The sequence below is a fragment of the Pan troglodytes genome, chromosome 16 (assembly GCF_028858775.2).
Source record: "Pan troglodytes isolate AG18354 chromosome 16, NHGRI_mPanTro3-v2.0_pri, whole genome shotgun sequence".
NCBI lineage: Eukaryota > Metazoa > Chordata > Mammalia > Primates > Hominidae > Pan > Pan troglodytes.
This window is the reverse complement of record NC_072414.2, coordinates 32,727,959-32,755,712: the sequence shown is the minus strand read 5'-3', so window position 1 is coordinate 32,755,712 and position 27,754 is coordinate 32,727,959. Positions and strand designations below refer to the sequence as shown.

General features: G+C 54.5%; 3 protein-coding genes across 4 annotated transcripts in view; 1 reads left to right on the top strand and 2 right to left on the bottom strand.

Annotated features, from left to right (window-relative positions):
- DNAJC17 (DnaJ heat shock protein family (Hsp40) member C17) overlaps positions 1-22,687 on the top strand; it is a 41,272-nt gene extending 18,585 nt beyond the window's left edge. The window contains exons 1-11 of one of the 2 annotated variants that reach the window (XM_009428830.5): positions 4,654-4,831; positions 10,474-10,543; positions 10,864-10,922; positions 11,157-11,244; positions 13,825-13,910; positions 14,160-14,256; positions 14,856-14,899; positions 15,336-15,413; positions 16,009-16,089; positions 16,607-16,717; positions 22,494-22,687. In XM_009428830.5, the coding sequence (XP_009427105.1) occupies positions 4,829-4,831; positions 10,474-10,543; positions 10,864-10,922; positions 11,157-11,244; positions 13,825-13,910; positions 14,160-14,256; positions 14,856-14,899; positions 15,336-15,413; positions 16,009-16,089; positions 16,607-16,717; positions 22,494-22,616 (840 nt within the window). In that variant the 5' untranslated portion in view covers positions 4,654-4,828 and the 3' untranslated portion in view covers positions 22,617-22,687. Of the gene's footprint in view, positions 1-4,653; positions 4,832-10,473; positions 10,544-10,863; positions 10,923-11,156; positions 11,245-13,824; positions 13,911-14,159; positions 14,257-14,855; positions 14,900-15,335; positions 15,414-16,008; positions 16,090-16,606; positions 16,718-22,493 lie in introns of those variants that run through there. The other variant, XM_001146222.5, reaches the window with a different exon arrangement.
- C15H15orf62 (chromosome 15 C15orf62 homolog) lies at positions 17,992-21,195 on the bottom strand. Its single transcript, XM_009428829.5, has one exon. It carries the CDS (start codon positions 19,986-19,988, stop codon positions 19,461-19,463), a length of 528 nt encoding a protein of 175 aa, XP_009427104.1. The 5' UTR covers positions 19,989-21,195; the 3' UTR covers positions 17,992-19,460.
- Positions 22,688-22,849: 162 nt separating the features above from the next.
- GCHFR (GTP cyclohydrolase I feedback regulator) lies at positions 22,850-27,274 on the bottom strand. Its single transcript, XM_001146591.8, has 3 exons — positions 26,350-27,274; positions 24,641-24,735; positions 22,850-23,332 (listed from the first exon to the last, which is right to left on the bottom strand). The coding sequence occupies exons 1-3, from the start codon at positions 26,383-26,385 to the stop codon at positions 23,209-23,211; spliced, it is 255 nt and encodes an 84-aa protein (XP_001146591.1). The 5' UTR covers positions 26,386-27,274; the 3' UTR covers positions 22,850-23,208.
- Positions 27,275-27,754: the final 480 nt, after the last annotated feature.

Below are 27,754 nucleotides of genomic sequence, written 5' to 3'. Positions count from 1 at the left end.
ATTTTTATTTATTTATGTTTATTTAAAGAGATGGATCTCACTCTGTTGCCCAGGCTGGCATGCAGTGGCATGCAGCCTCAAACTCGTGGACTCAAATAATCCTTCCCAGCCCCACCCAAGTAGCTGGGACAACAGGTGCATGCCACCATGCCTGGCTCATTTAAAAAAAATTTTTTTTTTTTTTTTTTTGAGACAGAGTCTCGCTCTGTGGCCCAGGCTGGAGTGCAGTGGCATGATCTCGGCTCACTGCAAGCTCCGCCTCCCGGGTTCATGCCATTCTCCTGCCTCAGCCTCCCGAGTAGCTGGGACTACAGGCGCCCGCCACCATGCCCGGCTAATTTCTTGTATTTTTAGTAGAGACGGGGTTTCACCGTGTTAGCCAGGATGGTCTCAATCTCCTGACCTCATGATCCACCCACCTCGGCCTCCCAAAGTGCTGGGATTACAGGCGTGAGCCACCGTGCCCGGCCCATTTTTTAATTTTTTGTAGAGGTGGGGTTCGCTTTGTTGCCCATGCTGGTCTTGAACTCCTGGCTTCAGGCGATCCTCTTGCTTTGGCCTACCAAAGTGTTAGGATTACAGGCATCAGCCACCATGCCTGGCCAGAGGGGACTTTTAGGCAGGTGCCCAGAGCTCTGTGGTTTGCTTCCTGCGTGTGACATCAGGCAGTCATATACCTCTGGGGTTCCTGCTAGTGAGGGGATGGGGAGGCATCTGCCTCTCCGGGCTTGGGGAGACGTGGCTGCCCCAGCTGTTATCACTCACTGTGCCTGTGACTGGAACTGGGCCTGGCAGTGGGTTTCCAGCTGATTTACCCGGGATGCTTTGTCCATTCAGTGCTTGTTGTCATATAGAGCTGCCTCCCTCTGTGTCCTCCTTATCTAAGTCTAACCTATCAGCCTCGGCCTCTTTACTTGTACCACTTACTTACCTGGCTCCAAGCTTTATTATAAGAAAGGACAGCAACCTTTTAAAAAATAATGATTCCTTCTTTGTAGGGCACCTTTCTTTTAAGTTAATGATGGCTATTTTATATTTATTGGATCCCTTAGCACTTAGCTTTTTTGGGTGAGTCAGGAGTCCCTTCCCCCATCAAGAGGTGAAACTGGAGGCAGGTGGATGTCAGAGGCCCTGCTGTGTGCTTGCGGCAAAACCCAGTGGAGGTGGCTACAGACCCAGCTTCCAGCCCTCCTCCCCTGCTCTGGGTTCAGGTTGCTGAAAGTGGTAGAACTGGTTATAGAGCTTCCGGGGAAGGGCTGGGTGGCTGCCAATTTATTATTCATTGTCTGATGTGGGCAATGAGGGGGTAACATTTAGTTCCCACTGTGGTTATCCTGGCAGTCTGCTTTAGTAATTCCTTCCCTTTCCCAGACTTGGTTTTTTAAGAGGAGGTGTTAGCAGGGAGGAGGAGAAATTGTGAAATAGTGGTCAGATCTCCTAGGGTCTGGATGGCACCTACTTCCTTCTGCTCCTCAGTGGGTCTGAAGTAATTGACATAGTTGAGGTTTCCGATTGTGTTTTGGTTGAGAACAAATGAATGTTTGCCAATTCATGCAACAGATATTTATTGTGTGCCTGCTGAATGCCAGGTGCTGTTCACTGTTCTGGACCCTGGGGAGAAGCAGAACTCCCTGCCTCCTAAGTACATCCACTTTATTTGTAAGGGGAACCCCCATACCTTCCTATACCCTTATGCTCTCATTTAAGGTACAGTTATAACCAGCTTATCTGTTTCTCTAGACCGTACCAGAAAAGAAGCAGCAGATGAGCAGCACTTCTAGGGAAGGGCTGGCATCTGGCAGTCTAGTAGAGGCCAACTAAGGAAGTAATAGGAAAACTATTAAAAGAGTAGAATTTAAAATCCTCGCCACCTAGGGAAGCAAATGAAAAGCCTGACGCCACTCTCCGTAGAACGTGTCATACTATTCAGTAGTTTATGTTCTGGATGATGATCCTGAGACATCAAAAACAGATTAAACTCAACCAGTCTAGTATGGAAAAAGGGTGGTAGACAGTGAGGTTTTTAGAAAGCCATTAGGAGAAAGACCAAGTTTCTGCAAATTGCAGTTCGAAGTACTCACGGAGCTTACATTTATCTGAGATCTTCGTCCTTCTGAGGCTGGGCCTTAGAAAGAGCTCCTCCTCTGAAAAGCCATGATCTGGATGGGGAACTTTGGGTTGGAAACATTTGAACTGTCACCTGGATCCTTTGTGAAGTCTCAGAAATGCAAGTGTTTCTAAGCGCTAGAGAGACCAGGGGATTTAGGGGAAACCTATAGGTAAAGAAGAAAAGCTGCAAGTGAAAAGCCGCACCTTGCTGTGGCTGCTTCAGCTCTGCCTCAGTGATCCCAGCACCTGCAGACACAGCTTCTTTCTTTCTCTTTTTAGAGATGGGGTCTTGCTCTGTTGCCCAGGGTGGTCTCAAACTCCTGGGCTCAAGCGATCCTCCCGCCTCACCTTCCCAAAATGCTGGGATTACAGGCGTGAGCCACTGGACCTGGGCCAGAGTCAGTTTCTGGAGGAGCTTCCAACCTGGGATACCTGGGTTTCAGCAGTCCTGTTTATCCTATATCATAAGGAGTAAGATTATAGAGGATGGCCCTTCTATTTCTTTTCTTCTGAAAGTTCCTCTCCTTCCCAACTTTATGATAGTTATAAAAAATAATTGTTGTACATTTTTACCCTGAATCTAGCCTTTTGAGCTGTTCATAAGCTAGGATTATTTAACAATAAACAATATTGAGACCGGAAGGTTTTTCTTTTTCTTTTTTTTTTTTTTTTTCTTTTTTATTGATCATTCTTGGGTGTTTCTCGCAGAGGGGGATTTGGCAGGGTCACAGGACAATAGTGGAGGGAAGGTCAGCAGATAAACAAGTGAACAAAGTTCTCTGGTTTTCCTAGGCAGAGGACCCTGCGGCCTTCCGCAGTGTTTGTGTCCCTGGGTACTTGAGATTAGGGAGTGGTGATGACTCTTAACGAACATGCTGCCTTCAAGCATCTGTTTAACAAAGCACATCTTGTACCGCCCTTAATCCATTCAACCCTGAGTGGATACAGCACATGTTTCAAAGAGCACAGGGTTGGGGGTAAGGTCACAGATCAACAGGATCCCAAGGCAGAAGAATTTTTCTTAGTACAGAACAAAATGAAAAGTCTCCCATGTCTACCTCTTTCTACACAGACACGGCAACCATCCGATTTCTCAATCTTTTCCCCACCTTTCCCCCCTTTCTATTCCACAAAACCGCCATTGTCTTCGTGGCCCGTTCTCAATGAGCTGTTGAGTACACCTCCCAGATGGGGTGGTGGCCGGGCAGAGGAGCTCCTCACTTCCCAGTAGGGGCGGCCAGGCAGAAGCGCCCCTCACCTCCCGGACGGGGCGGCTGGCCGGGCGGGGGGCTGACCCCCCCCACCTCCCTCCCGGACGGGGCGGCTGGCCGGGCGGGGGGCTGACCCCCCACCTCCCTCCCGGACAGGGCGGCTGGCCGGGCAGAGGGGCTCCTCACTTCCCAGTAGGGGCGGCCGGGCAGAGGCGCCCCTCACTTCCCCGACGGGGCGGCTGGCCCGGCGGGGGGCTGACCCCCCCACCTCCCTCCCGGACGGGGCGGCTGGCCGGGCAGAGGGGCTCCTCACTTCCCGGTAGGGGCGGCCGGGCAGAGGCACCCCTCACCTCCCGGACAGGGCGGCTGGCCGGGCGGGGGGCTGACCCCCCCACCTCCCTCCCGGATGGGGCGGCTGGGGGGCTGACCCCCCCACCTCCCTCCCGGACGGGGCGGCTGGCCGGGCGGGGGGCTGACCCCCCCACCTCCCTCCCGGACAGGGCGGCTGGCCGGGCAGAGGGGCTCCTCACTTCCCAGTAGGGGCGGCCGGGCAGATGTGCCCCTCACTTCCCCAACGGGGCGGCTGGCCCGGCGGGGGGCTGACCCCCCCACCTCCCTCCCAGACAGCGGCTGGCCGGGCAGAGGGGTTCCTCACTTCCCAGTAGGGGCGGCCGGGCAGAGGCGCCCCTCACCTCCTGGACGGGGCGGCTGGCCAGGCAGGGGGCTAACCCCCCCACCTCCCTCCCGGACGGGGCGGCTGGCCGGGCGGGGGGCTGACCCCCCCACCTCCCTCCCAGACAGAGCGGCTGGCCGGGCAGAGGGGCTCCTCACTTCCCAGTAGGGGCGGCCGGGCAGAGGTGCCCCCCACCTCCTGGACAGGGCGGCTGACCGGGCGGGGGGCTGATCCCCCCACCTCCCTCCCGGACGGGGCGGCTGGCCGGGTGGGGGGCTGACCCCCCCACCTCCCTCCCAGATGGGGCGGCTGGCCGGGCGGGGGGCTGACCCCCCCACCTCCCTCCCGGACGGGGCGGCTGGCCGGGCAGAGGGGCTCCTCACTTCCCGGTAGGGGCGGCCGGGCAGAGGCACCCCTCACCTCCCGGACGGGGCGGCTGGCCGGGCGGGGGGCTGACCCCCCCACCTCCCTCCCGGATGAGGAGGGAGGACGCTCCTCACTTCTCAGACGGGGTGGCTGTCGGGCGGAGGGGCTCCTCACTTCTCAGACAGGGCGGCCGGGCAGAGACGCTTCTCACATCCCGGACGGGGCGGCAGGGCAGAGGTGCTCCCCACATCTCAGACGATGGGCGGCCGGGCAGAGACGCTCCTCACTTCCCAGATGTGATGGCAGCCGGGAAGAGGCGCTCCTCACTTCCTAGATGGGATGGCGGCCGGGCAGAGACGCTCCTCACTTTCCAGACTGGGCAGCCAGGCAGAGGGGCTCCTCACATCCCAGACGATGGGCGGAGACCGGAAGGTTTTTCAAAGGCCTGCTTTAGGAGAGTTGTGTTTACATGGTGAGAAATTCTTCAGGCAGCAGTCAACTCCAGGAGGGCTGGACAAAGCTGGGAATCTAGTTTGTAGTACAAAGCACCAAATTCTAGGCCAACCGGTTCAAAGTCAAAACTGGTCTTCCAGGCTAAAACCAAGGGATGGGCCCTGCCCAGGGCAGGTTTAACAGTTAAATATAGTAATAACTAGTTAATCAAGACAGACATACTTGACCAACATTCTTAGGCCAGCTGGGTTTTGATTCAAGGCCACTCTGGAAGATCTCAGGCTACCTACCCATCCCTTCTACCCCTTGAATAAGAGTATTTCAGAGACCCTGGGAGTGAACCCAGGATTGAATTTTAGAGCTACCCCACAGCAGACTCAAATCCAGCCCTGTCCACCTAGAGAATTCAAATGGAGTTGACCTGTATCCACTGTGGACTAGGGTCCATTCCTGAACTCCTGTCCAATTGGCATCCTGCTGGCCTGGTGTCACAGTTTACCCTCTTCCAGAAGTAGAGGAGAGAAAGGTTTGGGAACTTGTAGGAAGCACCTAGTTTTTGTCAGGTGCTTACACGGATCATTTTCTTTAATCCTTCCAGCAGCCCTGTGTGTAGGGTTTATTCTTCTCACTTTGATGTTGAAGTCCCTAAGGCTGTGTGAGCTTCAGTAATTTGCCCAAGGTCATGCTATCAGTATGTGGAAGATTCCGAATTTGAAAATACATCTGCCAGACTCCAGAACTTGCCCTCTTTTAGTGAACCATGCTGCCTGCTAGCTTAGAATTGTGGAAAGAAGCTAAACAATTTTGTTTTTGTTTCTTACCAGTTTTTTTCTTGTATCACTTGAAAAGTAATACAAGCTTATTATAGAAAGTAAATATCAGCTATAACCCTTTCAGCTGTTTATAAGGTAGGATTATTTAATAATAAACGATACTGAAGCGGAAGCTTTTTCGGGGATATCCCTTTTCTTTCAGAGATGTTGTTGTTGTTGTTGTTGTTTTGTTGTTGTTGTTGTTATGGACTTTCACTCTTCCCTCCCAGGCTGGAGTGCAATGGCATGATCTCGGCTCACTGCAAGCTCCGCCTCCTGGGTTCAAGCGATTGTCCTGCCTCAGCCTCCTGAGTAGCTGGGATTACAGGCTCCCACCACCATGCCCAGCTAATTTTTCTATTTTTAGTAGCGACGGGGTTTCACCATGTTGGCCAAGCTGGTCTCCAACCCCTGACCTCAGGTGATCTGCCCTCCTCAGCCTCCCAGAGTGCTGGGATTACAGGTGTAAGCCAACACGCCCGGCCCAGAGATATTTTTATATTTTTGTATTTCCATCTGTTGGGGATGAAAGTCCTAGCCTCCCTGTTTGGCTTTATCTGACACCACTCTGGCAGAGGTTTAGGGTAGCAAGAATGGAAGTCTATGCTCTCTACCTGGCCTTTGATGGCATGGGTGGGGTGGTGTCCACTGTTTTTTCTGTGATAATTGGCTGGAGTAGAATAGTTTTTGCCTAAAGTAATGTTTGTATGGCTTTTCATTGAATGGATTTTGGGTATCATAATTAACCCTTATGTCACAGTTTCCTCATTTGTAAAATGAGGAGGATAATAATTTCTACCTCATAGGGGCTTTAAGAATTAAATAAGTTAATATATGTAAAGCATGTTTGACAATATGAGTGGATTTTTCAGCTTGAATAATTTTATTTTCCTATTACAGTGAAAAACCAAAATTCCAATATAGAACATTCAAAATAAATTATGAAACACAAAAGAATATTTATCATTCCCTTAGAATAAAATTCAGAAAGCATTCTCTCAAAAAAAGGAAAGAAAATGAAGGAGATGCCACTGCTGGACACCCCTTCTGTCTTGCTTTCTTACTGCTCCTTCTTCTTTTTTTTTTTGAGACAGAATTTTATTTTTGTCGCCCAGGCTGGAGTGCAGTGGTGCAATCTCGGCTCACTGCAACCTCCGCCTCCCAGGTTCCTGCCTCAGCCTCCCTAGTAGCTGGGACTACAGGCGTGTGCCACCACGCCCAGCTAATTTTTGTATTTTTGGTAGAGACGGGGTTTTACCACGTTGGCCAGGCTGGTCTCGAATTCCTGACCTCAAGTGATTCGCCCGCCTCGGCCTCCCAAAATGCTGGGATTACAGGCGTGAGCCACCACACCCAGCCTGCTCCTTCTTCTTCACACTCACTTCTACTCCCCCTCTCAGATTTATAACAAGGAACATACAAACTATTTTATTTTATTTTTTTGAGACAGAGCCTTACTCTGTCACCCAGGCTGGAGTACAGTGACACGATCTCAGCTCACTGAAGCCTCTGCCCCCCGGAATCAAGTGATTCTTCTGCCTCAGCTTCCCCCGTAGCTGGGATTACAAGCATGCGCCACCACACCCGGCTAATTTTTATATTTTTAGTAGATACAAGTTTCACCATGTTGGCCAGGCTGGTCTCAAACTCCAGACCTCAAGTGATCCACCCACCTCGGCCTCCCACAGCGATGGGATTAGAGGTGTGAGCCACCTTGCCCAGCCTAAACCACTTTAAAAGAGCCCCATGATACAAAAGAAAACATCTTCCACAAAACCCCCTACATCCCTGGGGCAAGCCTACTAGTCCTAGTCCTGAGGAAGTTCATCTTGAAAGTAGTGTGGCAGGTGATGCCATAGATACTGGGACATGGACCGCCTCCCCCTCCCTTCCTCTCACCCATCCCAGAGAGAGGGTGGAGATAGGATCAGAGAGGAGGGGCCCAGAGGCCAGGAACAAACACCCAACAGACTCCTGTCAGTGTGTGTAGGTGCTTTTATATGTGTTAATGAACCTTGATGTCAGAGGGCTGGGGAGATTGAGAAAGAACATCTTTATAATGTTTTTGGATTGTTTTACTTATTGAAAAAAAGCAAACAAGGGCCCTGAAATATAAAATATGTTCAGTAAAGGAATGAGGCTGGAGGCACAATAAAGCAGGCAAAGAGAGCAAAAGAAAGAAAAGACGAATGATAAGGGACGTAAAAAGTAAAGATGATATTGCAAAGATGACACTGTCTTAAGCTAGCACCTCCTTTCCCTTAATATTGTTCTTTTTTGTAGTGAAAACAGAGCTAGGCAGGGAGGGTTAGGGTGGGAGGTGAGCAGGCAGGGCAGATGTGCTTCGGTGGGCGATTGGGAAGGCAGGTGGCACGTCTACACCCTCTCTGCCCAGCGCCTGTCCTGGGTGGTTCCTGCTGCCTCCAAGGCAGTCAGGAGAACCAAACAGCTTGGGCTGCCATGGCAGGTACCCTGGCTGTGGCCCAGCAGGTGGCAGCACACCCCCAGAGGTCCTGGGCCCGGTGGCTGCCTCATGGATGGAGGAGTTGCCCAGCAGGTGCTCACCTTGTGGATGCTGGCTGCTTACCTCTCAAAGTCCTCATTTAGCACACTTGGGTGTAGAAGCGTTTCTTGCGTCCATCTTGGAAGCTTAGAAATCCAATCTGCTTAGCTCTTCCTCCAGGAGGTTTGAGCAGCAGGTAACACACACCAAGCAGAAGGGAGAAAGCAAAGGCCTTGGAGGCAGAGGACGGATTCTGGGGTTGTGTACACTGTCTTCACTTACAACAGCTATTAGGTAGCACACGAAAGAGAATCTTGGTAGCTGTGTTTATTTTTACTTATGTAAGAAATATTGGGGTTTCTTTCTTTCTATTTATTTAAGAGAGAGTCTTGCTCTGTCACCCAGGCTGGAGTACAGTGGCATCATCATAGCTCACGGCAGCCTCAAAATCCTTGGCTGAGGTGATCCTCCCGCCTCAACCTCCTTAGTAGCTGGTACTGCAGGCATGCACCACTATGCCTGGCTAATTTTTTATTTTATTTTAATTTAATTTAAAATTTTTTTATTTTTATTTTTGAGACAAGGTCTCACTCTGTCACCTAGGCTGAAGTGCAGTGGTGTGAACATGCTCACTACAGCTTCAACCTCCTGGGCTCCAGTGATCCTCCCACCTCAGCCTCCTGAGTAGGGGACAAAGGCACATGCTACCACACCTGGCTCATGTTTAAAAAATTTTTGTAGAGATGAGGTCTTGCCATGTTGCCCAGGCTTGGCTGGAACTCCTGGGCTCAAGCGATCCTCTCGCCTCAACCGCCTGAGTAGCTGGGACTACAGGCATGCACCACCACACCTGACAAAATTTTTTTTTTTGGAGACAGAGTCTCGTTCTGTCTCCCAGGCTGCAGTGCAATGGTGTGATCTCGGCTCACTGCAACCTCTGCCTCCCAGGTTCAAGCGATTCTCCTGCCTGAGCCTCTCGAGTAGCTGGGACTACAGGCGCCCGCCACCATGCCTGGCTAATTTTTTTGTATTTTTAGTAGAGACGGGGTTTCACCGTGTTAGCCGGGATGGTCTCGATCTCCTGACCTCGTGATCCACCTGTCTCGGCCTCCCAAAGTGCCAGGATTACAGGCATGAGGATTACAGGATTACATGCCAGGATTACAGGACTACACCATGTCTGGCCAATCATAATCTTTTTTTTTTTTTTTTCTGAGATGGAGTCTCGCTCTTGTCGCACAGGCTGGAGTGTAGTGGCACAATCTTGGCTCACTGCAACCTCTGCCTCCTGCATGAATCAAGCAATTCTCATGCCTCAGCCTCCCAAGTAGGGGAATTACAGGCGTATATGTCATCACACCCAGCTAATTTTTGTATTTTTAGTAGAGATGGGGTTTCGCCATGTTGGCCAGGCTGGTCTCCCACTCCTGACCTCAAGTGATCCACCCGCCTCAGCCTCCCAAAGTGCTGTGATTACAGACGTGAGCCACCATGCCCGGCCTCAATCATAATCTTTTATTTTATTTTATTTGAGACAGAGTCTTGCTCTGTCGCCAGGCCGGAGTGTAGTGGTGCGATTTCGGCTCACTGCAACCTCCGCCTCCTCGGTTCAAGCAATTCTCCTGCCTCAGCCTCCCAAGTAGCTGGGATTACAGCTGCCCGCCACTATGCCTAGATAATTTTTGTATATTTAGTAGAGATGGAGTTTCACTATGTTAGTGAGGCTGGTCTCAAACTCCTGACCTCAGGTGATCTGTCCACCTCAGCCTCCCAAAGTGCTGGGATTACAGGTGTGAGCCACCGCGCCGGCCAATCATAATCTTTTAAATGAGTCTCCCCGTCGATGGGGATCTTGGCTGGCTAGTATCAACAATGTTGTAGAGAGCATCCTTGTATATTTATTTTTGCCATACTTCTACAAGTCCAGATTCCTAGGACTTGGGTCAAAGGGAAAGAACATTTTAAATTTTGATGGCTGAATTTTCTTCCAGATAGGTTGCCCCAGTTTATATGCCCACCAAGAATGTGTAGAGTACCTGTCTTCGAGTGGCTGTAGAGAAAGCGGGGTACTGTGCTCCTGCCTGTTGCAGCAGCCCCTGGACATCTGCAGTCGTGAGACTGAGCACTTAGCAGGAAGTGGGCCCAGCTCCTGTGCTGGGCGACAGTGGCTCGCTCTCTCCATGGCCTTGGCCACCTCCATTGCCAGTCTCCCTGGTGGCTAGGAAGTGGGTGCCAGCAGCTTCTCTTTTAGGTGTGCATGGGATTCCCCTTACCCATTGAGCAAGGTTTTCCTGTTTGTCCCTGGGATGAGAGTGAATGGCCGTGTCTTCTGTCTGACTCTTCCAGGTAAAGAAGGCGTATAGGCAGAAGGCCCTCTCCTGCCACCCAGACAAAAATCCAGATAATCCCAGAGCAGGTGAGACTCTTCTCAGGGCGTGGGGAGAAAGACCGACTCACCCGGGCATTGTGTTTCCTGATGTAAGCTCTGCATGTGAGTGCTGTGGGGTGGAAGCACACATTGCCTGGCTCCAGGCAATGGGTCCCAGGGCTTCCCTCCTGTGAGGGGTGTCTGGTCAGTTGCTGATATGCTTACCCCTCCTTGTTGGTCTGTCATCTGATGTCAGCTTGTCTGCCATCCTGTGACTTCTTTGAAGATTTTTTTTTTTTTTTGAGGGAGCACACCATTACAAAGTCTTAACTTTATTTTTCTTCTGTCTTTTTGATCCTTATGTTTAGCTGAACTCTTCCACCAGCTTTCTCAGGCCTTGGAGGTGCTGACCGATGCTGCAGCCAGGGTAAGCACAGCCTCCTTCATCGGAATCGTCCCGCATGGTTAGAGACCACTGCTGCCTCTCAACCTCGGTCCTCTGCCCTTTGCCATGTGGCACAGTCCTTGCTGTCTAAGCCCAGGAGACCCAGTCACCAGGCTGCCACTCTGATGGCTCGTGGGCTAGGGGCCAGGCAGATTGCCGGGGCTCTGTCTTTACTCTCTCACTGACCCTCTGCCCTGTGCCCCTTTCTCCTGCCAGGCTGCATATGACAAGGTCAGGAAAGCCAAGAAGCAAGCAGCAGAGAGGACCCAGAAACTTGATGAGAAAAGGAAGAAAGTGAAGCTTGGTAGGTGCCATCATAGTGCTCGGTGGCCTGTGGTTTCCTGTGGCCATTTTCATTCATCTCCCTCACCTGAAGCTTCACTTCCAGCAACTCATCTCAAAGCCTTTTGGCTCAGGCTCTGGGCAAAACGCTGTTCTTAGAGGTTGGTTCCTAAAGACACTCTTAGGAATAATAACAATAATAAGGTTTAATATTAGCTAAGCATTGTGACAAATGCCTTATTGTCCCTTTAATTATCATAACTATACAAGGAAGTGTGGGTACTGAACCTTTTTTAAGAACATGGTTTTTTGAGACAGGGTCTCACCCTGTCACCTAGGCTGGAGTGCAGTGGCATGATCTCGGCTCACTGCAACCCCCACCCTCTGGGTTCAGGCGATTCTTGTGCCTCAGCCTCCCGATAGTGGGACTACAGGCATGCACCACTACGCCCGGCTAATTTTGTTCCGTTTTTTTAGAGATGGAGTTTCACCATGTTGGCCAGGCTGGTCTTAAACTCCTGGCCTCAAGCTATCCACCTCAGCCTCCCAAAGTGCTGGTATTACAGCTGGTGAGCTGCCGCACCTGGCCTCTGAAGCCATTTTTTATAGGCAAAGGAGCTAAGGCACCAAAAGTTTAAGAGCTTGCTGGAGCTGGGATTTAAACTTATCCAGTGTGAGTAAAATTGGTGCTTGTGGCCGGGTGCGGTAGCTCACGCCTGTAATCCCAGCACTTTGGGAGGCCGAGGCGGGTGGATCACGACGTCAGGAGTTCAAGACCAGCCTGGCCAAGATGGTGAAACCCCTTCTCTACTAAAAATACAAAAATTAGCTGGGTGTGGTGGCGGGTGCCTGTAATCCCAGCTACTCGAGAAGCTGAGGAAGAGAATTGCTTGAACCCGGGAGGCAGAGGTTGCAGTGAGCTGAGATCACGCTGCTGCGCTCTAGCCTGGGTGACAGAGCAAAACTCCATCTCAAAAAACAAAACAAAACAAAAAAATTGGTGCTTGTATTCACCATTTCTGGCTGAGTCTTCTTTTTTTGTTTTAAAGAAAGACGGGGTTTTGTACTGTCACTCAGGCTAGGGTGGCACCATCATGGCTCACTGCAGCCTCAAACTCCCGGGCTCAAGCAGTCCTTCTGCCTCGGCCTCCTGAGTAGCTGGGACTACAGGTGCGAGCCACTGTGCCTGGCTGGGTCTTTTAATTTGTTCTAACCCCAATTCCTACCCAGAGTTTTCACTTTGAGAAGCTCCCTCAGAAGGATTCAAAGAGGTCCAGGCTTTCTCTTCTCTAATAGCTTTATTGAGGTATTCTTTGTATATCATAACATCAACCCATTTCAAGTGTACACTTCAATGATTTTTCGTAAATTTACTAAATGATGCAACTCTGACTACAAATCAGATTTGGAACATTTTCATCAACCCAATAAGATTGCTGCAAGCATTTTTTTTTTCTCACTTAAAAAAAATCACTGGTTATAGCAGCATGGTCCAAGCACTCTTTTTTTTTTTCTTAAACGGAGTTTCGCTCTTGTCGCCCAGGCTGGAGTGCAGTGGCACGATCTCGGCTTACTTCAACCTCTGCCTCCTGGGTTCAAGCGATTCTCCTACCTCAGCCTCCTGAGTAGCTGGGACTAAGTTGCGCACCGCCACACCCGGCTAATTTTTGTATTTTTAGTAGAGACGGAGTTTTGCCACATTGGCCAGGCTGGTCTCGAACTCCTGACCTCAGGTGATCCACCCCTCTTGGCCTCCCAAAGTGCTGGGATTACAGGCGTGAGCCACCGCGCCTGGCCCAGTCCAAGCATTCTTTACTCAAGTTTCTCCTTTTCCTCTTGCTCTTCAACATCCATATATTTTAATATGTGCATATAGCATCCCAATATCTATTTCTCTGTTAAAAGAAAAGCAAGTGCCAGGAGACCCCATCTCAAAAAAAAAAAAAAAAGAGAGAGAGAAAAGGAGAGTCTTAAGTAAGTAAAGTGCACAGACTTCTCTGGACTAAGAGAAGGGTTTCTCACGGCAGCTGGCCTGGCACATGGTTGCAAGCAGGTTTCTCTTGGAAGGTAATGCCCTCACACAATCCGGGACCCGGGGTGATGCCCTAACACTCTGCCCATCCCTGTAGCCAGGTCCACAGTGAGGCTTGGTAAATGTGAGTTGAGGTGGGAGGTAAAGGAGACAGTGAGAACCTGAGCTCAGTGTGTGAAAAGAATCAAAGCCAAAGCAAGTCAAGCTGTGGTGCCAAACCACAGGAATCGAGCCCAGCAGCTCCGCCCATTGGCACCCCTGACACATGGCCCTGGGCTGCTGACATAAGCACCACCCACACCCTGTTCACTAGAGAGAACCAGCTTGGTCAGTGTGAGCTGTTTTTAACTCTTCCAGACCCCTGGCCACTCTGCTAGACCCCATACTTCTGTGCTGTGATTTTTCTCTATGGAAATTGACTCGGGGGCATGGGCATGGAGGGAGGGGGCAGAGTTACTGTATGGTCTCATCGTGATTGAGACTTTGGGGAGGCAGCCAGAGCTGGGGTGGGCCGAGGCCACATGGAAACTGAACAGACCAGCAGTCTGGTCATTCAACCCTTGTGTCTAGACCTGGAGGCCCGGGAGCGGCAGGCCCAGGCCCAGGAGAGTGAGGAGGAAGAGGAGAGCCGGAGCACCAGGACACTAGAGCAAGAGGTGAGCACTCAGGCACACTGGCCAGAAGGCCACCTGCAGGAGGAGGAGGTGGGGGAGGATGGACCTGGTGGTCGCTGTGGCTGGAGAGGGCATGCTCTTTGCACCTTCAGTGGGAGCTGGGTGATTTGTCCCACCCACAGGTTGCTGAGCCCTAGCTTGCAGGTGGAAGCTCCCAAGGACTTTTTACAAGGTGAGCCAGCCTGGAATTGGACCTGCACAGAATTGTCACCCCCACCCCCTGCTCTGCAGATCGAACGCCTGAGAGAAGAGGGTTCCCGGCAGCTGGAGGAACAGCAGAGGCTGATCCGGGAGCAGATACGCCAGGAGCGTGACCAGAGGTTGAGAGGTGCAGGTCTATCACCCCGCCTATCTCCCCTCCAAGACAGCTCCAGATTGCTCAGAGCGGCCACACTGGCTGTTCGGTGGAGCTGCTGTGGAGGCTTCTACCTGCTGGAACCCTGGGGTCACCCTATGGTACCTTACTCTGACACATGACACTTATCCCGTCTTCCTCCCAGTTCTCTGGGGCCTATTTGCTTTTTACTCTGCCTGAGATCTCCTGGCCACATTTGGCTTTGTCCCAAGCAGAGGTGGCCTTGTTTTGGGACAGATCACCACGGGGAGGGGCCCTGGGACACTTTGTGTCCGTAGAACCTCATGGTCTGTCTCTCTGCCTCCTGTCCCTAGAAGGTGTTCCTAGCTCTCCATTCAGAGAGCGCTGACAGGTGGCCTTCAGGAGGCAGCTGGGTAGACCACCCCTGGGGTGGCAGCTTCTCTGGGGATGGGCATCTGCTTTCCCCACCAGGCCCTCACCAGAGCTGGGCAGGCATTGCCCTTGGTCAGGAGTGACCCTTTCCAGACCCTTCTTGCTCTGGGCTGCATTTCCTTTGGGAGAATCTCTGACTCCCTCATATTCTACTTTTCTTCTTTTCCCAATATTTCTAGGAAAGGCAGAAAATACTGAAGGCCAAGGAACCCCCAAACTAAAGGTGAGCCTGGGCAGGATCTGTGGGCCACCTCACACTCACACCGCCTCCCCTCAGCAGGAATAGATGCTTCCTGTGTCTCGAGGGTTTCTGGTGGGGCTGCTGGATCTGCGTGGAGCCAGCACCATTACCACCTCCCTCCATGCTCCAGCCGCCCGGAGATCAGAGCTTGCCACGAAAGGCTGCTTTTAGCCCTGATCACAGGGCAGAGGATTCCCTAGAAGCCCTCTCAGGAGAGGGTCTTCTGGGCGGGAAGCGTCCCTGGGGTGAGCAGGCCATCCTGCCTTCAAGTTCCCAAGGGGAAAATGTTTCTGGTGGCACTCCCCAGATTGCAGGAGCCTTGGAGGGTGGGAGGATGTCTGCTCAGATTGTCAAGCTCAGTCGTGGGGTGAGGTACTGTTCAGCCAAGAGTCAGTGTTTCATGAGGCTCTCTTTTCAGCTAAAATGGAAGTGCAAGAAGGAGGATGAGTCAAAAGGTGGCTACTCCAAAGACGTCCTCCTACGGCTTTTGCAGAAGGTCGGCCCTGTTGACGTCCACTCTTTCCTATCATCTCAGTCCACGTCTCAGTCCACACCCTAGGTCTCTGCTCTCAATGCCTGAACTTCCCTTAACATATCTACCTGCTTTTTTTTTTCTGTCTTATAGACCATGGAACGTCTTAGAGACTTCTCCCCAGGCTACAGCCTTCCTTTCACTTGTGTGGCCATGTGCCCCCTTCCAGCCCGCTGTCCTTTGCTACCTCGGTCTAACCCTTACCCTTAGAAGCAAAGAGCTTGGTTGAGTGGGTTGGGAGGGACGAGGTGCATATCTGGCACGAAAGCCCCGTCCTTTTCACCACGTTCAACTAGCAAGGACACTATGCAATGAAATATGTCAGTCTAAGTCACCAGGGCTTTGCTCATCATTCCTTTGCTGCTCTGTGTTCCTAGAAAAAAATTTCTTTCTTTCCTATCTCTGATCTCACTTCACTAAGATAAGTAGGTGGGGCAAGAAGTTATCTCCCAACTGAAAATGCCCCATGGGCCTCAAGATAGCTCAGGCTTGTCTCTGGCATGACCTGGGCCATCCTGAAGGCCAAGTCATGCTTATTAGGACCCCTTTGTCCCCACAGTATGGTGAGATTCTCAACCTGGTGCTTTCCAGTAAGAAGCCAGGCACTGCTGTGGTGGAGTTTGCAACCGTCAAGGCGGCGGTGAGTGCTGCATGAGGCTTGGGGGCCCCTCGTGGCCCTGTCATTCTAGGGCAGGGACCCAATTCTGTGGGCCCTCTGAGTTAGGTGGTCCGCACTCCTACGGAATCTCCAGGCCAGCTTAGAGCCAAGGCTCTTCCCAGGGGCCCCTGACTCCTGGAAATAGAGGCACCGTGTGTGAAGGGATGGATGGGGGTGCTCTGGGGAGAAAGGAGAGCACAGACTTGACTCTGCTCCCTGCTGGTGCCTTCACACCCTCCACCTGCACCCCTTGGGGCTGTGAGCCCCAGCACTGCCTTCCCACCCTTTGTGCTCCTTGCCTCCCCACATCAGAAAGCTCCCCCAACCCCTCTCCCGCAGGAAAGGCCAAAGCGTTAACACCCATCACTTGAAGGCTGCTGAGGTTGGCATCTCTGCTTAGAGGGCTAGAACGCTGGTTCCGTTCTCTCTGTGGGGGTAGAGAGAGCCTCTTTATAGCTGACTCAACGGATGGGACAGGACTAGATGCTGTGTTTGGCAGGAGCTGGCTGTCCAGAATGAAGTTGGCCTGGTGGATAACCCTCTGAAGATTTCCTGGTTGGAGGGACAGCCCCAGGATGCCGTGGGCCGCAGCCACTCAGGAGTGTCAAAGGTGAGGAGTCAGGCCTCGCCCGGCTGGGCGCTCAGGTCTCAGAGCTCTTCCTACCTGGGCTCCTCTCACGCTCTTTCCTTCCAAATTCAGATCTTGGGGCCTAGAGTGAGCTTGGCAGGTCCACCAACCCAGGCAAGAGGGGCTGTGATTTCACGTTGAACCCTTTTCCTCTCTGAGGGCCAGAGAGGCCCCACCCACACTGTATTCTTAGACCTTGCTTTCTCTCCATATCTGGCCTCCTGTTGGGACTCTCCTTCTCACCAAAGGGATCTTCCTGGCCCTCAGGTTGCTTGGTTGTGGTGTGTGAAGCATTTGGAGCTTAGACGACCCAGTGCTGCAGAGAAGGGGCAGGTGACTAGGACAGCCACTTCTTTCCCAGCACTTCAGTTTTCTGGATGTGTCTCTGGCTGCCCCAGAAAGGGACCGACTGTCAAGAGGCAATATCTCCTCTTGAAGTAACCCTGGCAGGCTGGGCGCAGTGGCTCATGCCGTTAATCCCAGCACTTTGGGAGGCCGAGGGGGCCGGATCACCTGAGGTCAGGAGTTCAAGACTAGCCTGACCAACATAGTGAAATCCCGTCTCTACAAAAACACAAAAATCAGCTGGGCATGATGGTGCGCACCTGTAATCCCAGCTACTCAGGAGGCTGAGGCAGGAGAATCGCTTGAACCAGGGAGGCAGAGGTTGCAGTGAGCCGAGATCGTGCCATTGCACTCTAGCCTGGGCAACAGAGCAAGACTTCATCTCAAAAAAAAAAAAAAAAGAAGGAACTCTGGCTACCCTGCTGACACGGGGTGGTGCCTGCCCAGAGTCTGGGTGCCCTGCCTGGGTGAAGCGTAGACCTTCCAGCTTGTGTGTAACCCCCAGCCTGCAACCATGGCCCTGGTGTCTTTTGGCCTGGATACAAAGGCTAGGGCTGTGGGGCTCCTGGCCACACCTGTCCCCACCTTGGTGGAACAGATTGCTTTGGGGGCAAGATCTAACAACCTGGTTCTTCCCTTCTCTGCAGTGGCCTAGGGCCTGTCTGGTGTGTCCACAGCCCCTCAGCAGGCTGGCAGGAGGCTGCTCTCATTACTTTACCCACGCCAGCCTGCTCCCTTGCCTGCCCCTCCACTTGACTGGGGTGACTGGAAAGCAGCTTTCTGCAAGTGTGTCCCAGATCCTGGATGGAGGGAAACAAACTGGCCTGGGCCTGACTCAGGGCCCTGCTTTAGAGACCTCATTCCCACCTTCAAGTCCCAGCATTTCACAGCCCCAGATAACACTCCATAGATTGTGTTAGAATTTTATTCATTCTCTCCTGTATCCACAGCTCGGTACCTATACACAATAGGAGGAAAGAGGGAGGCCACTGATTTAGGTCGTAGAAATGGTGTGTGTCAGAGCTTCCCTCTCCCCTTTGCTACTCTTAGCGAGTCCCGGGGGGCCACCAACACATGGCCCAGCCAGTGCTGCTGGGCTCTGGTTTCTGTGTTCTGGTGAGGCCATGGGGTGGGGCCGTAGCACAGCCTGTGGCTTTGACCCAGTGGGCTTGGCCTGGTTGGCAGGCCCATCGTCGGAGGGTTCAGGCGGCAGAACTGTCTAATCCCGGGAGACGGTTCTGGAAACCAGCTGTGCCGCTTCGCTGTTGAATGCCCATCCCTGGATCCAGTTCTCCTCTCTTCGAGGAAGGAAATCTGCCAGGGCTCCCATCACTAGTAATTCTGGGAATTCCCCAAAGTACCCCTTTGCAAGCCGTGCGCGTGCCTTTGGCTGGCATTCTCTAGAGCTGCCTTCCTTCACCAGGGATTGCTCCAGGTAGCTGTGTTGGCAGACTGAGCCACGTCCTCATTTCTGCTAAGGATTTGCCTGGTCTTTTTCCTGAGTTATACTCTATCTCTACCTATCTCTTCCTATGTGGCCAGCCCCTGTATGCGCCTCCCCTTTGCTGGTGGCTCCAGGCCATGGTCTAGACAGCGCTGTCCATTAGAACTTTGTGCAGCGATGTTTATGTCCATTCTGCACTGACCAGTGTGGCCACCATTAATCATGTGTGGCCACCGGGCATTTGGAATGTGGAACCTGGAATAACGAACGGTGCAGCTGAGGAACTGAATTGTTAATTTTATTTAATTTCAATTCAGTGTCATGCAGTGAGTGGCCACCAGATTAGACAGGGTCAGGCCTTCTCCCCTTTCTTCCTGGGCCTTCCCACTTTCCTCTTCTGCCTGGGTTGGACTGCCTTTACCCAAGCTTGTCCTGTGACCTCTCTCTGTTGACAGTGGCTTCCAAAGAGGCTGGCACAGGGCACTCATCTCTTCTGCCCAGTCTGTGTCCTCCCACTCCCTGATCTGACCCTGTGCCACCTTCTGGCTCTGCCAGCCTCTACCTGGTTCCTGTAGTGCCGCACAGAGCCTCCCTTTCCCGGCACAGCCTCCCTTTCCCGGCACAGCCTCCCTTTCCCAGCATAGCCTCCCTTTCCCGGCATAGCCAGCTTTCTTCAGGGTCCTGCCAGGAAGGGCTGCCCCCCCAACATTTCCAGCTTGCCTCTGTCCCTCCACTCTGGGGTGCCTGGAAGGACTGTCCAGGACCCAGAGAGCAGGCAGAGCCCTGGATTCCTATCCTGGAATCCTCCCCCAGGATGAAGAAGCTCTGCCTGCCTGAACCCTCCAGCGATGGGCCTGGAGTCCTGTCCCTGTCCTTTCCTTAATCCTCAGCCTCTGGATCTTCCAGTCACCCCGGCTTTGCCCACCCTCACCCCATTTAGAAGCTGGGCTCGCTAGGAAACTGCTCCCTTAGCATCTGCAGAACTTCCTCAAGAAGTGAAATCCCCAGGTCCACTTTGAAGGAGAGGAAGGGATCACTGAGGTCTGGGGTAGGTGTCCTCTGGAAGCAGGGAGTGTCCACAAGGCCCTTCTCTGAGTGCTGGTGGAGGGCACTCGACAGAGAGAGCGCCGATGGCAGGGTGGCAGAGTAGGCTGCTGTGTAGGCAGGTGGGGGCTCCAGGATGTTGGGGCAGCTTGAGCTCTCTCGGTAGAGGCGCGGGGGCTTGGGTGGGGCCAGCAGGGTGGCCCGGGGCTGCTCGTCCCCCCACAGTGGCAGGCGCCGGCCATCTGGCCTCCCTTGTAGCTCCCGGATGACTTCTCGGTTGCTGTACTCCTCGTGGTCCCCACCTGCTGTGCTGGCCTGGCTAAGCACACTACTCTGTCGCCGGAGCCGCCGCGGCCGCCCCAGGCTCAGCTGCTTGAAGAAGGAGGCGTTGCGGAAGGAGCCTTTCCGCCAGGTCTCCATGGGGCCCAGGGGAGCCAGCAGACAGGTGTTCAGGAGCAGCCAGGGTGCATGTGGTCCCTGCTGGGGCAGTGAGTGCCAGCAGCTGGGGAGGCTCCCCTAGGAGCAGAGGCCTCAGGGTTTTCACTCAGCACAGACCTTTGACCACATCTTGGATGGTGAGAGGAGGGCTCAGGAAGAAGGAACTTTTTTGCCCAGGAGAGCAGACAGCTGGGAGTTCCTGGCAGCAAGAGTTTCCCACAGGGACAGGAGTGGCCTGGTTACTGAATAGGGTAGTGGAAAAAAACCCAGGAGGAAGAAGCAGCACTTACTGGAGCCAGAATGAGGGCAGCTCCGGCGGAGGCAGAGGTGGACCTTCTCGGGCTGGGTGAGGCTGGCGAGCGCTCCTTCCACAGGCAGGCAGCAGATGGCCCGAGCTCACTCGCCCTGGTGTTTGCCTGGCTCCTATGCGTCTCTGGGGCAGTGTGGGGCCGTGCCCTCTCTGCCAGTGGCTCCTGGACTCTGATGAGTGGCCTGGCTGTTTGTGGCGGTGGAGATGTGTTTTTGTTCTCAGCTGACTCAGTCAGGTGGGAAGCCAGGTTTCGTGCTCTTGGGTAATTGTAGCATCCGCGTGCAGGGATGGGGCAGCTGGGACCAACACCCCAGGGCAATGGGGAGCTTAAGATTCCTCTGGGGACTCGTGTGGGGGCAGCCCTGCTTTATGTGTCACCACGCGGCTTCCTTTCTCATCACAGCCCCACCACCCTGGGCCCCCAGCAGGTGCGCCTGGCTCCCTGCCCACAGTGTCTGGGTAGGAGGAGTTTGGGGCGGGTGGGAGTTAATTGAAAGGCAGGCGTGTGGAACGATTGTTGGGGAAGGAAGAGACCTGTAGCTGGTATGGGTGACTCAGCCCCGCTGTCAGGCCCTCACGAGCAGGACCTGCGGGAACAGGAAGAGGGGCAGAGGGTGTGTTAACGGGGAGCAGCGCCATGCCTGTGATGGGCGGGCTCTGCTGCCCAGGGTTGGGCTGGGGGCCCGCCAAGGGTGGCTCCAAGTTTTCTTGGCAGAGCAGCATTAACCTGGGGATGGGAGACGTGGCCTCCTCTTGGCCTGCCATCAGCCTGGCTGCTATTTCCTTGTCCTCCCTTGTTTTACCCTAGAGGGCTCCTGCCAGGAGAGCGGCTGCTGAGGGCCGGGCCGTGTTGCCTCCTACCTGGCTGTGCTCCAGCCCTTCCCCTCTGGCTACCGGGCTTCCTCTGGGGTCCTCCTTCTCTTGCAGGAGGCTGGGCCAGGGAGGCTGCCGTGAATTGTCAGCCGTGCTCTGGGCCAGGCTTAGCAGTCCGGCCTAGCTGGGACTGCTGCAGCCGGGGAGAGGGGAGAGGTGCAGCCATCGGGAGGAACAGGGGAACCCAGGCTGAGTAACACTTCCTGTTTCTCTACACCCCTTACTCCAAACCTGCTGGCCAGGGCCTGGCATCTCAACCCTAGCCGCTCCCTTCCTATTCCCCGGGCCACTGACCACCACATTTTCCTCCTGCCTTGTTCTGTGACAGCGTCCCCATGCGGGGTACCGTGGATCAGGGCCCCACAGCTCTCTGCTACGGGCAGGCCACCGCATCTTGCAATCCCTGGCCTAGCTCACTTCTGTGCCAACTCAGGTGGGCTTCACACTTCTCTGAGAAGCTGTTGGGACCACATGATCATCACACAGCCTAAGCGGCACCGAGGGAGGAAAAGGTTTAATTCCCACCGCAGACCTTATCAGGGCGTGGGTTGGCAGCTTAGGCCCCGCTGTAGAGCTGCTTCTCCACCCTACAGCCTTGGCCCATTCAGATGGTTGTTTATTATTCTTTTGATTATTTAAATACAGCATTCCTTAATCTCCCGCACTGTGCTGGCAAGTTCATAAAAGCTTTGAGCCATGGGCCCTGCCCTCCAGGAGCCCTGGTGCGTAGTTTTAGAGGCACGCTGGCCTCATGCTTGCCTTTTTGCCCTTCGAGGGTGGGGCATTCCGGGCTGCCTCGGGTAGGGCTCCCTTCTGCATCCTCAGCAGGAGCCAGACCACAGGGCACCGGGCATAGACAGCGCCAGGGTCAGTGCCCAGCAGAGCCAAGTGCATTCCTGCTCCTCAGACAACTTCCCTTCCTTGGGAACCTAAGAGGCAGAAGCCACGGGGTAGAGGGAAAGGGGTGAAGGGTAAAGGGCCCAGAGGAAATGAAGGGAGACGAGGGCCTGGCTTAGAGGGCCCGCAGGTGATTCCTGAGAAACAGATGGACCGGAGCTGACGCGGCCTGGGGAAAGGGAGGGGGAGCTGGCTGGGTAGAAGCCGGCCTGGAGGCCAAAGGTGGAGTGTTCTGGGGGACACAGGCGAGCCAGGATTCGAAAAGGATGCTCCGGGTTCCTTCCTTTCCTCTGCCGTCCTCCCTCCGAGACTCTTAGAACGCAGCACTGCCTCGGCACCGTACTCGGAGTCTGTGAGGCTGTGCCCTGCTGTCCCTGACCCCTCCCTGTCCCTGCTCTGTCCGACAGGGCTCAGTGCTGTCAGAGAGGGACTACGAGAGCCTCGTCATGATGCGCATGCGCCAGGCGGCCGAGCGGCAACAGCTGATCGCACGGATGCAGCAGGAAGACCAGGAGGGGCCGCCTACGTAGCCCCAGCTCCAGCCATCCACCCCTCAGCCCTTTTCTTCAACGTCACCAATAAAATTTTTTTTTTTTTTTAAGATTTTACCTCTATCCCATACATAGGTATAAGGTGCTGGGCTCTGCCGCAGAGCGCTCCACCCAGGCCTGGCGCCCCTCCCAGGAAGTGGGCAGACCCCCAGGGAAACGCTCCGCAGGGTGAGAGTCCCAGAGTCCGTGCACAAGCAGAGCACAGGCGCAGCCACTCATCACAGCCCTTTATTGGCTTGGGCTAGCTATGCAGGAGCCACGCGCCAGGGCCGCTGGAGTGCCCAGCCCCGGCCCGGGGCAGCTGCCCGAGGAACATGGCCTACACAAGGCCCTCGGCCCAGGCCCGAAGCAGGAGGGCAGCTGGGGGCACCAGGGCACCGGGCACTGCCCTCTCCCACTGCTTGACGCAGGGTTTCAGAGAAGGCCATTCACTGCCCGTTGGGGCTGGGCCCATGGCGGTGATGATTTGGGAAGAGCGGAGCAAGGCAGATAGTGAGGCAGGAGCTTGGAGGTCAGGGCCCACAGCAGCCCCTCCACAGGGGCGCCCCGTCTGCAAATCAGCGTGAGAAGGTCACTCCTTGTGCAGACACCACACCAGCGTCTGGCCCACCCCCGTCATGCTCAGCACACGGAAGCCCCTGCGTTCCAGCTTGTCCAGGACTATGCGGGGAGGGTCATCGACGTAGTATTCATAACTGCAAAGAGACAGGATGGGTGGGGTGAGGAGGGGCACACAGCAAGCTCCTGGTACAAAGCTAGTGTCTGCGGCAGGCAGCCTGGCCACTCTTGTAGTGACTCACACTTGCTGGCTGCTTGCTGGGCGCTGGGGTAAGTGCACGCCCCCTGCCTCCTCCCCTTCTAGGTACTTCACGAGCTATCTCATTTATTCTTCCCAACAAGCTAGTGAAGGTGCCACTGTTGTGGCCATTGATAGATGAGAAAACGGAGGGGTTAAGCAGGTTCCCCAGCGTCCCAGATGATAGCCACGTTAGTCTGACCACAGCCCTGCTGCCGCCCTCCCTGGGCTTGCTCCCCACCCAGGCTTCCAGGTGGGAGGAGGTTGAGGCTGCAGTGAACCATGATTGCACCACTGCACTCCAGCCTGGGCGACAGAGTGAGACTCCATTTCAAAAAAAAAATAAGCCTCCAGGCCCCTCACTGCCCTGGCTGTCCTGCAGTTCTGAAGCAACAAGGCTGAGCCCCAGTAGCTCCTGGCTCTGTGCACCACTCCCTAGCATGGAGAATGCTGGTGGTCCTTCTGTCAGGTTTAATTGATGCTGAAAGACCATGAAGCAGACAAAGAGCTCAAGCCCCAAGCTGGTCATGGAGAGGCAAGTGCCTCATGGCAAAGGGAGGGGGCTGGCTTCTGTCCCCGAGCCTTGACCCAGGGGCTGGGATCAGCCCTCCTCTTTCCCCGATTTGAACTGGCACTCACTCTGACAACTCTTTTCAGAGAGCCTGTGTAGCTTGGGTTCTCCCTGCCTCCAGGGGTGAGAGGAGGAATGGAAGCAGTAGTCACAGTTTAGACATGGAGGCATCAGGAAGGATGCCAAGGGAAATGGCTAGGTCCCCAGGCAGCAGCCACCCTGGAGGTAGGACGCAGGCTCCCTGCTCCCTGCTTCTAGGGCTTAGCTTTGCTACTCAGCCAGATCCTCACGACAAAAACCTTTCTTTCTGTGCCTGTCTGTGCTTGATGGGGTCCAGCTTAGGAGAGGGCAGGGCAAGGAACAGTCCGCTAGTGGAGTCCTAGACCCAGGGAACGGACTCTGTTTCTGCGGTTCCAGTAAGGATGTGGAAAGCTTTCAGAGCAAGCCTCGTGGGGGAGAGGGGGGATGTTGGAGAGGCTACAGATGGGACCAACTCCTCCGGAGAACAGAGCCCCAGGATGCAGGCAGGGGGCTCTGATGCTGGGCCCTGTCCCTGGGCTTGGAGGTTGTATAAAGGGAGCAGAGGCAGGTCTAGGGGCTGGCAGGGAGAGGATACTGAGGGAGGCTGCTACTTACAAGTTGTTTCCCAAGGCTCTTCTCTTTGAAGCCCCCAGATGCTGCATCAGCTCTGGATCCGACTGTTCATCACCCACCATAGTGGGGCCCACCTCCTGCAAGGTAAGCCACAGTGGCTGCTTGGGTGGCTGCCAGGAGGAGGTGGAAGGTCTTGCCTGTCCTTCCTCCCCTGCCTGCTAGCCCTGAGTAAGCTTCAGGTAAAGGCTACAGAGAGTAGCCAGGATTCTTAGGGGCTGAGCACAAGCTGTGAAGGGGTGGAGCCCATCAATGATCAGGAGGAGCAATGTAGGGGCCCTCCCTAGTGCCTTAAAGCTCAGCTTTAGCCAGGCAAAGTATCACGAGCCTATAGTCCCAGCTACTGAGGCTGAAGTGGGAGGATCGCTTGAGGTGGGAGGAGTTTGAGGCTGCAGTGAGCCATGATTGCACCACTGCACTCCAGCCTGGGCGACAGAGTGAGACTCCATTTCAAAAAAGCAAAACAAAATAAACATTATGTAAATGAAAGAAGCCAGACTCAGATCACATTACCACAGAAAGGTAATTAGTGGTTATCTAGGGCTGAGGGACTTGGGGGAAATCAAGAGTGTCTGCCAGTGGGTACAGGGTTTCCTTTTGGGGTATTAGAAATGTTCTAAAACTGATTATGGTGATGGTTGCACAACTCTGAGTACACTAAAGAAATAACAACACTGAATTGTACACTTTAAATCAAAGAATTTATGGTATGCACATTACATATCAATAAAGCCATAACTTTTAAGAAGTAAGAATCACTTCGGGGGGCCATTTCCAAGTATGGGTTCCCAAGCCCCAGACAGAGTTTTAGGAGGTCTGGGAAGGGACCCAGGAATCCACATTTTGGCAGCTGAGCAGATGGCTGCTTCATAAACCGCTGCCCAGGGCTCTGCAAGAGCTCTCTGTTGCGTGGTGAACCCACCAAGGGGGTTGTGTACCCTTTGCTGGTTCACCCCGGCACTGGGCAGTGAGCAAGGGCAGAGAGCACCTTGCTGCCCGTCATGTCTTTCTGAAGCTAAAAGGGGACTCCTGAGGGGCAATCAGAACCTTTTTACAGATAAGGAAACTGCGCCCAGAGAAAGGAACGTGACTTCTAACTCATGGTGTTCCCACCTCTAACTGCACAGCCCCTTCTCGCCTTCCTTTTTTCCCAAGCAGGGGGTTCTTTCTTTTCTTCCTTCCCTAAAGCTTCAGGGATAGCCCTTCCTGGAAGTGCCTAAGGGTGCAGCTAGTTGCTGTTTATGGGTCAAGGACTTGGCACCGGGGTTTTAGCGCCTTGGCAGGTCCTTATCTTTTCCAAACCTCTTTCCCTCAGGTTATTCCCCCTTTTTTCCCCTGCGGAGCGGCTCTGTGCAGGGCACTAGGTGCTGCGCGTGAGGCCAGGGCTCCCTGGGTCTCTCCCGCCGACAGGTAGGACAGGAGCCGGAAGCGCCCGAAGGTCGCCCTGTTGCCGGGACGCACGTACCCGGGCCCCTTCGCGGCAATAAAGGCTCCGGGCCGGCCAGAGCTCGCTAAGTCCCGGAAGCCGAGCTGAGCCCGCTTCTCCACTCCCTCTCCCCGGCCAAGGGGGCGTGTCTGGGCGGGTTCCCGGTCCAGTCCCCGGTGGGTGCCGCCCAGGAGGGAGGCATGAAGGTGCAGTCGCAGCCCCCTAGGGCCTGGTCCCGGCTGCAAGTCGCAAGGCGGCCGGTACTCACCATGCGGATCTGGGTGCTGATGAGCAGGTAGGGCATGGTGCACGCGTCCCGGCCTGGCTCCCACCGGGGGCTCTAGGCTGGACGCCGACTCCAGCCCTTCTCGCGTCGGGACTGCGACGCGCAGCTGGGAGTCCCGTTACTCCGGCTCTGGCCACAGGCGGCGTCAATCCCGGGGCACCTCGCCCGTGACCGCCGTGGCCGCCAATCAGGAGCGGCTGCCGTGACGCGCCCTGCAGTCGGCGGTTCGGGACCCGCCCCCGCCCTACCGGCGGCGGACTTGGACCCCGGGGCCCACCTGAGGCTTCCGCCGAGTGATCCAGTTGCGGGAAGGTGGAGTGCGGGGAGGAGGGGGCGGTCCCACGACCTGGAAGGACACTATCCTGAAGCTCCAGCGTCCTCCAGGACGCTTAGTGCTGTTTTCTTTGCAGCCTGTGATCTTACTGCGTCCCCGCGCGCGTGTTGCCCCCGCGCCCGCTTCTTGAACACTTCAGGCCAGGTTCCAAAGTCCCTGCCAGGCAGAGCCCAGAGCAAACGGCGTCCTCACGGAGGCCTCTCCAGGTCCCAGCCCACCCCTCTCAGAGACGCCTCGACAGCTTCAACGGGGCCCCACTTCCCCTCGCCAAGACATGCACTCCAGAGATTCCTTAAGCGCTGAGGAGGCCGGGGCACGAGGCTCGGAGCTAGCCCTGAAGGCGACAACTAAAATACCACCCAGGGCGCACTGCTCATTCCCCCTCCCAGACTCTAATTCCAGCACAAAGGCGGATCCTTGCATTTCTGTGGACCCGCAGGAAAGTCTGTAAAGGAACCGCGCGCTTGGCTGGGTGCCAGGTCTGGAGTGACTGAATGGATGGAACCTGGCCTTCCCTCCCCTGAGCTTCCCGCGCAGCTGGACAGACGCGACGCACGCGCAGGAGGTCACTGCGCAACACCTGGGGCAAATGAAACAACTTCCCCCGCACCAGCCACCAATGAGCGGCTGCGAGTTCCCAACCGTGCGTCCACGCCCCTCATCCGCAGTTATCAAAATCTGACAACTCATCCTTCTTTATCTGCCTTGTTGTGATTGGTTTTCTTTTTTCTTTTCTTTCTTTTTTTTTTTTTTTTTTTGGACATGGAGTTTCGCTCTTATTGTCCAGGCTGGAGCGCAATGGCGCGATTTCCGCTCACCGCAACCTCCGCCTCCCAGGTTCAAGCGATTATTCTGCCTCAGCCTCCTGAGTAGCTGGGATTACAGGCCTGCGCCACGACGCCCGGCTAATTTTGTATTTTTAGTAGAGACGGCGTTTCTCCATTTTGGTCAGGCTGGTGGGGAACTCCCGACCCTCAGGTGATCCACCCGCCTTGGCCTCCCAAAGAGCTGGGATCACAGGCGTGAGCCACCGCACCCGGCCTGTGATTGGTT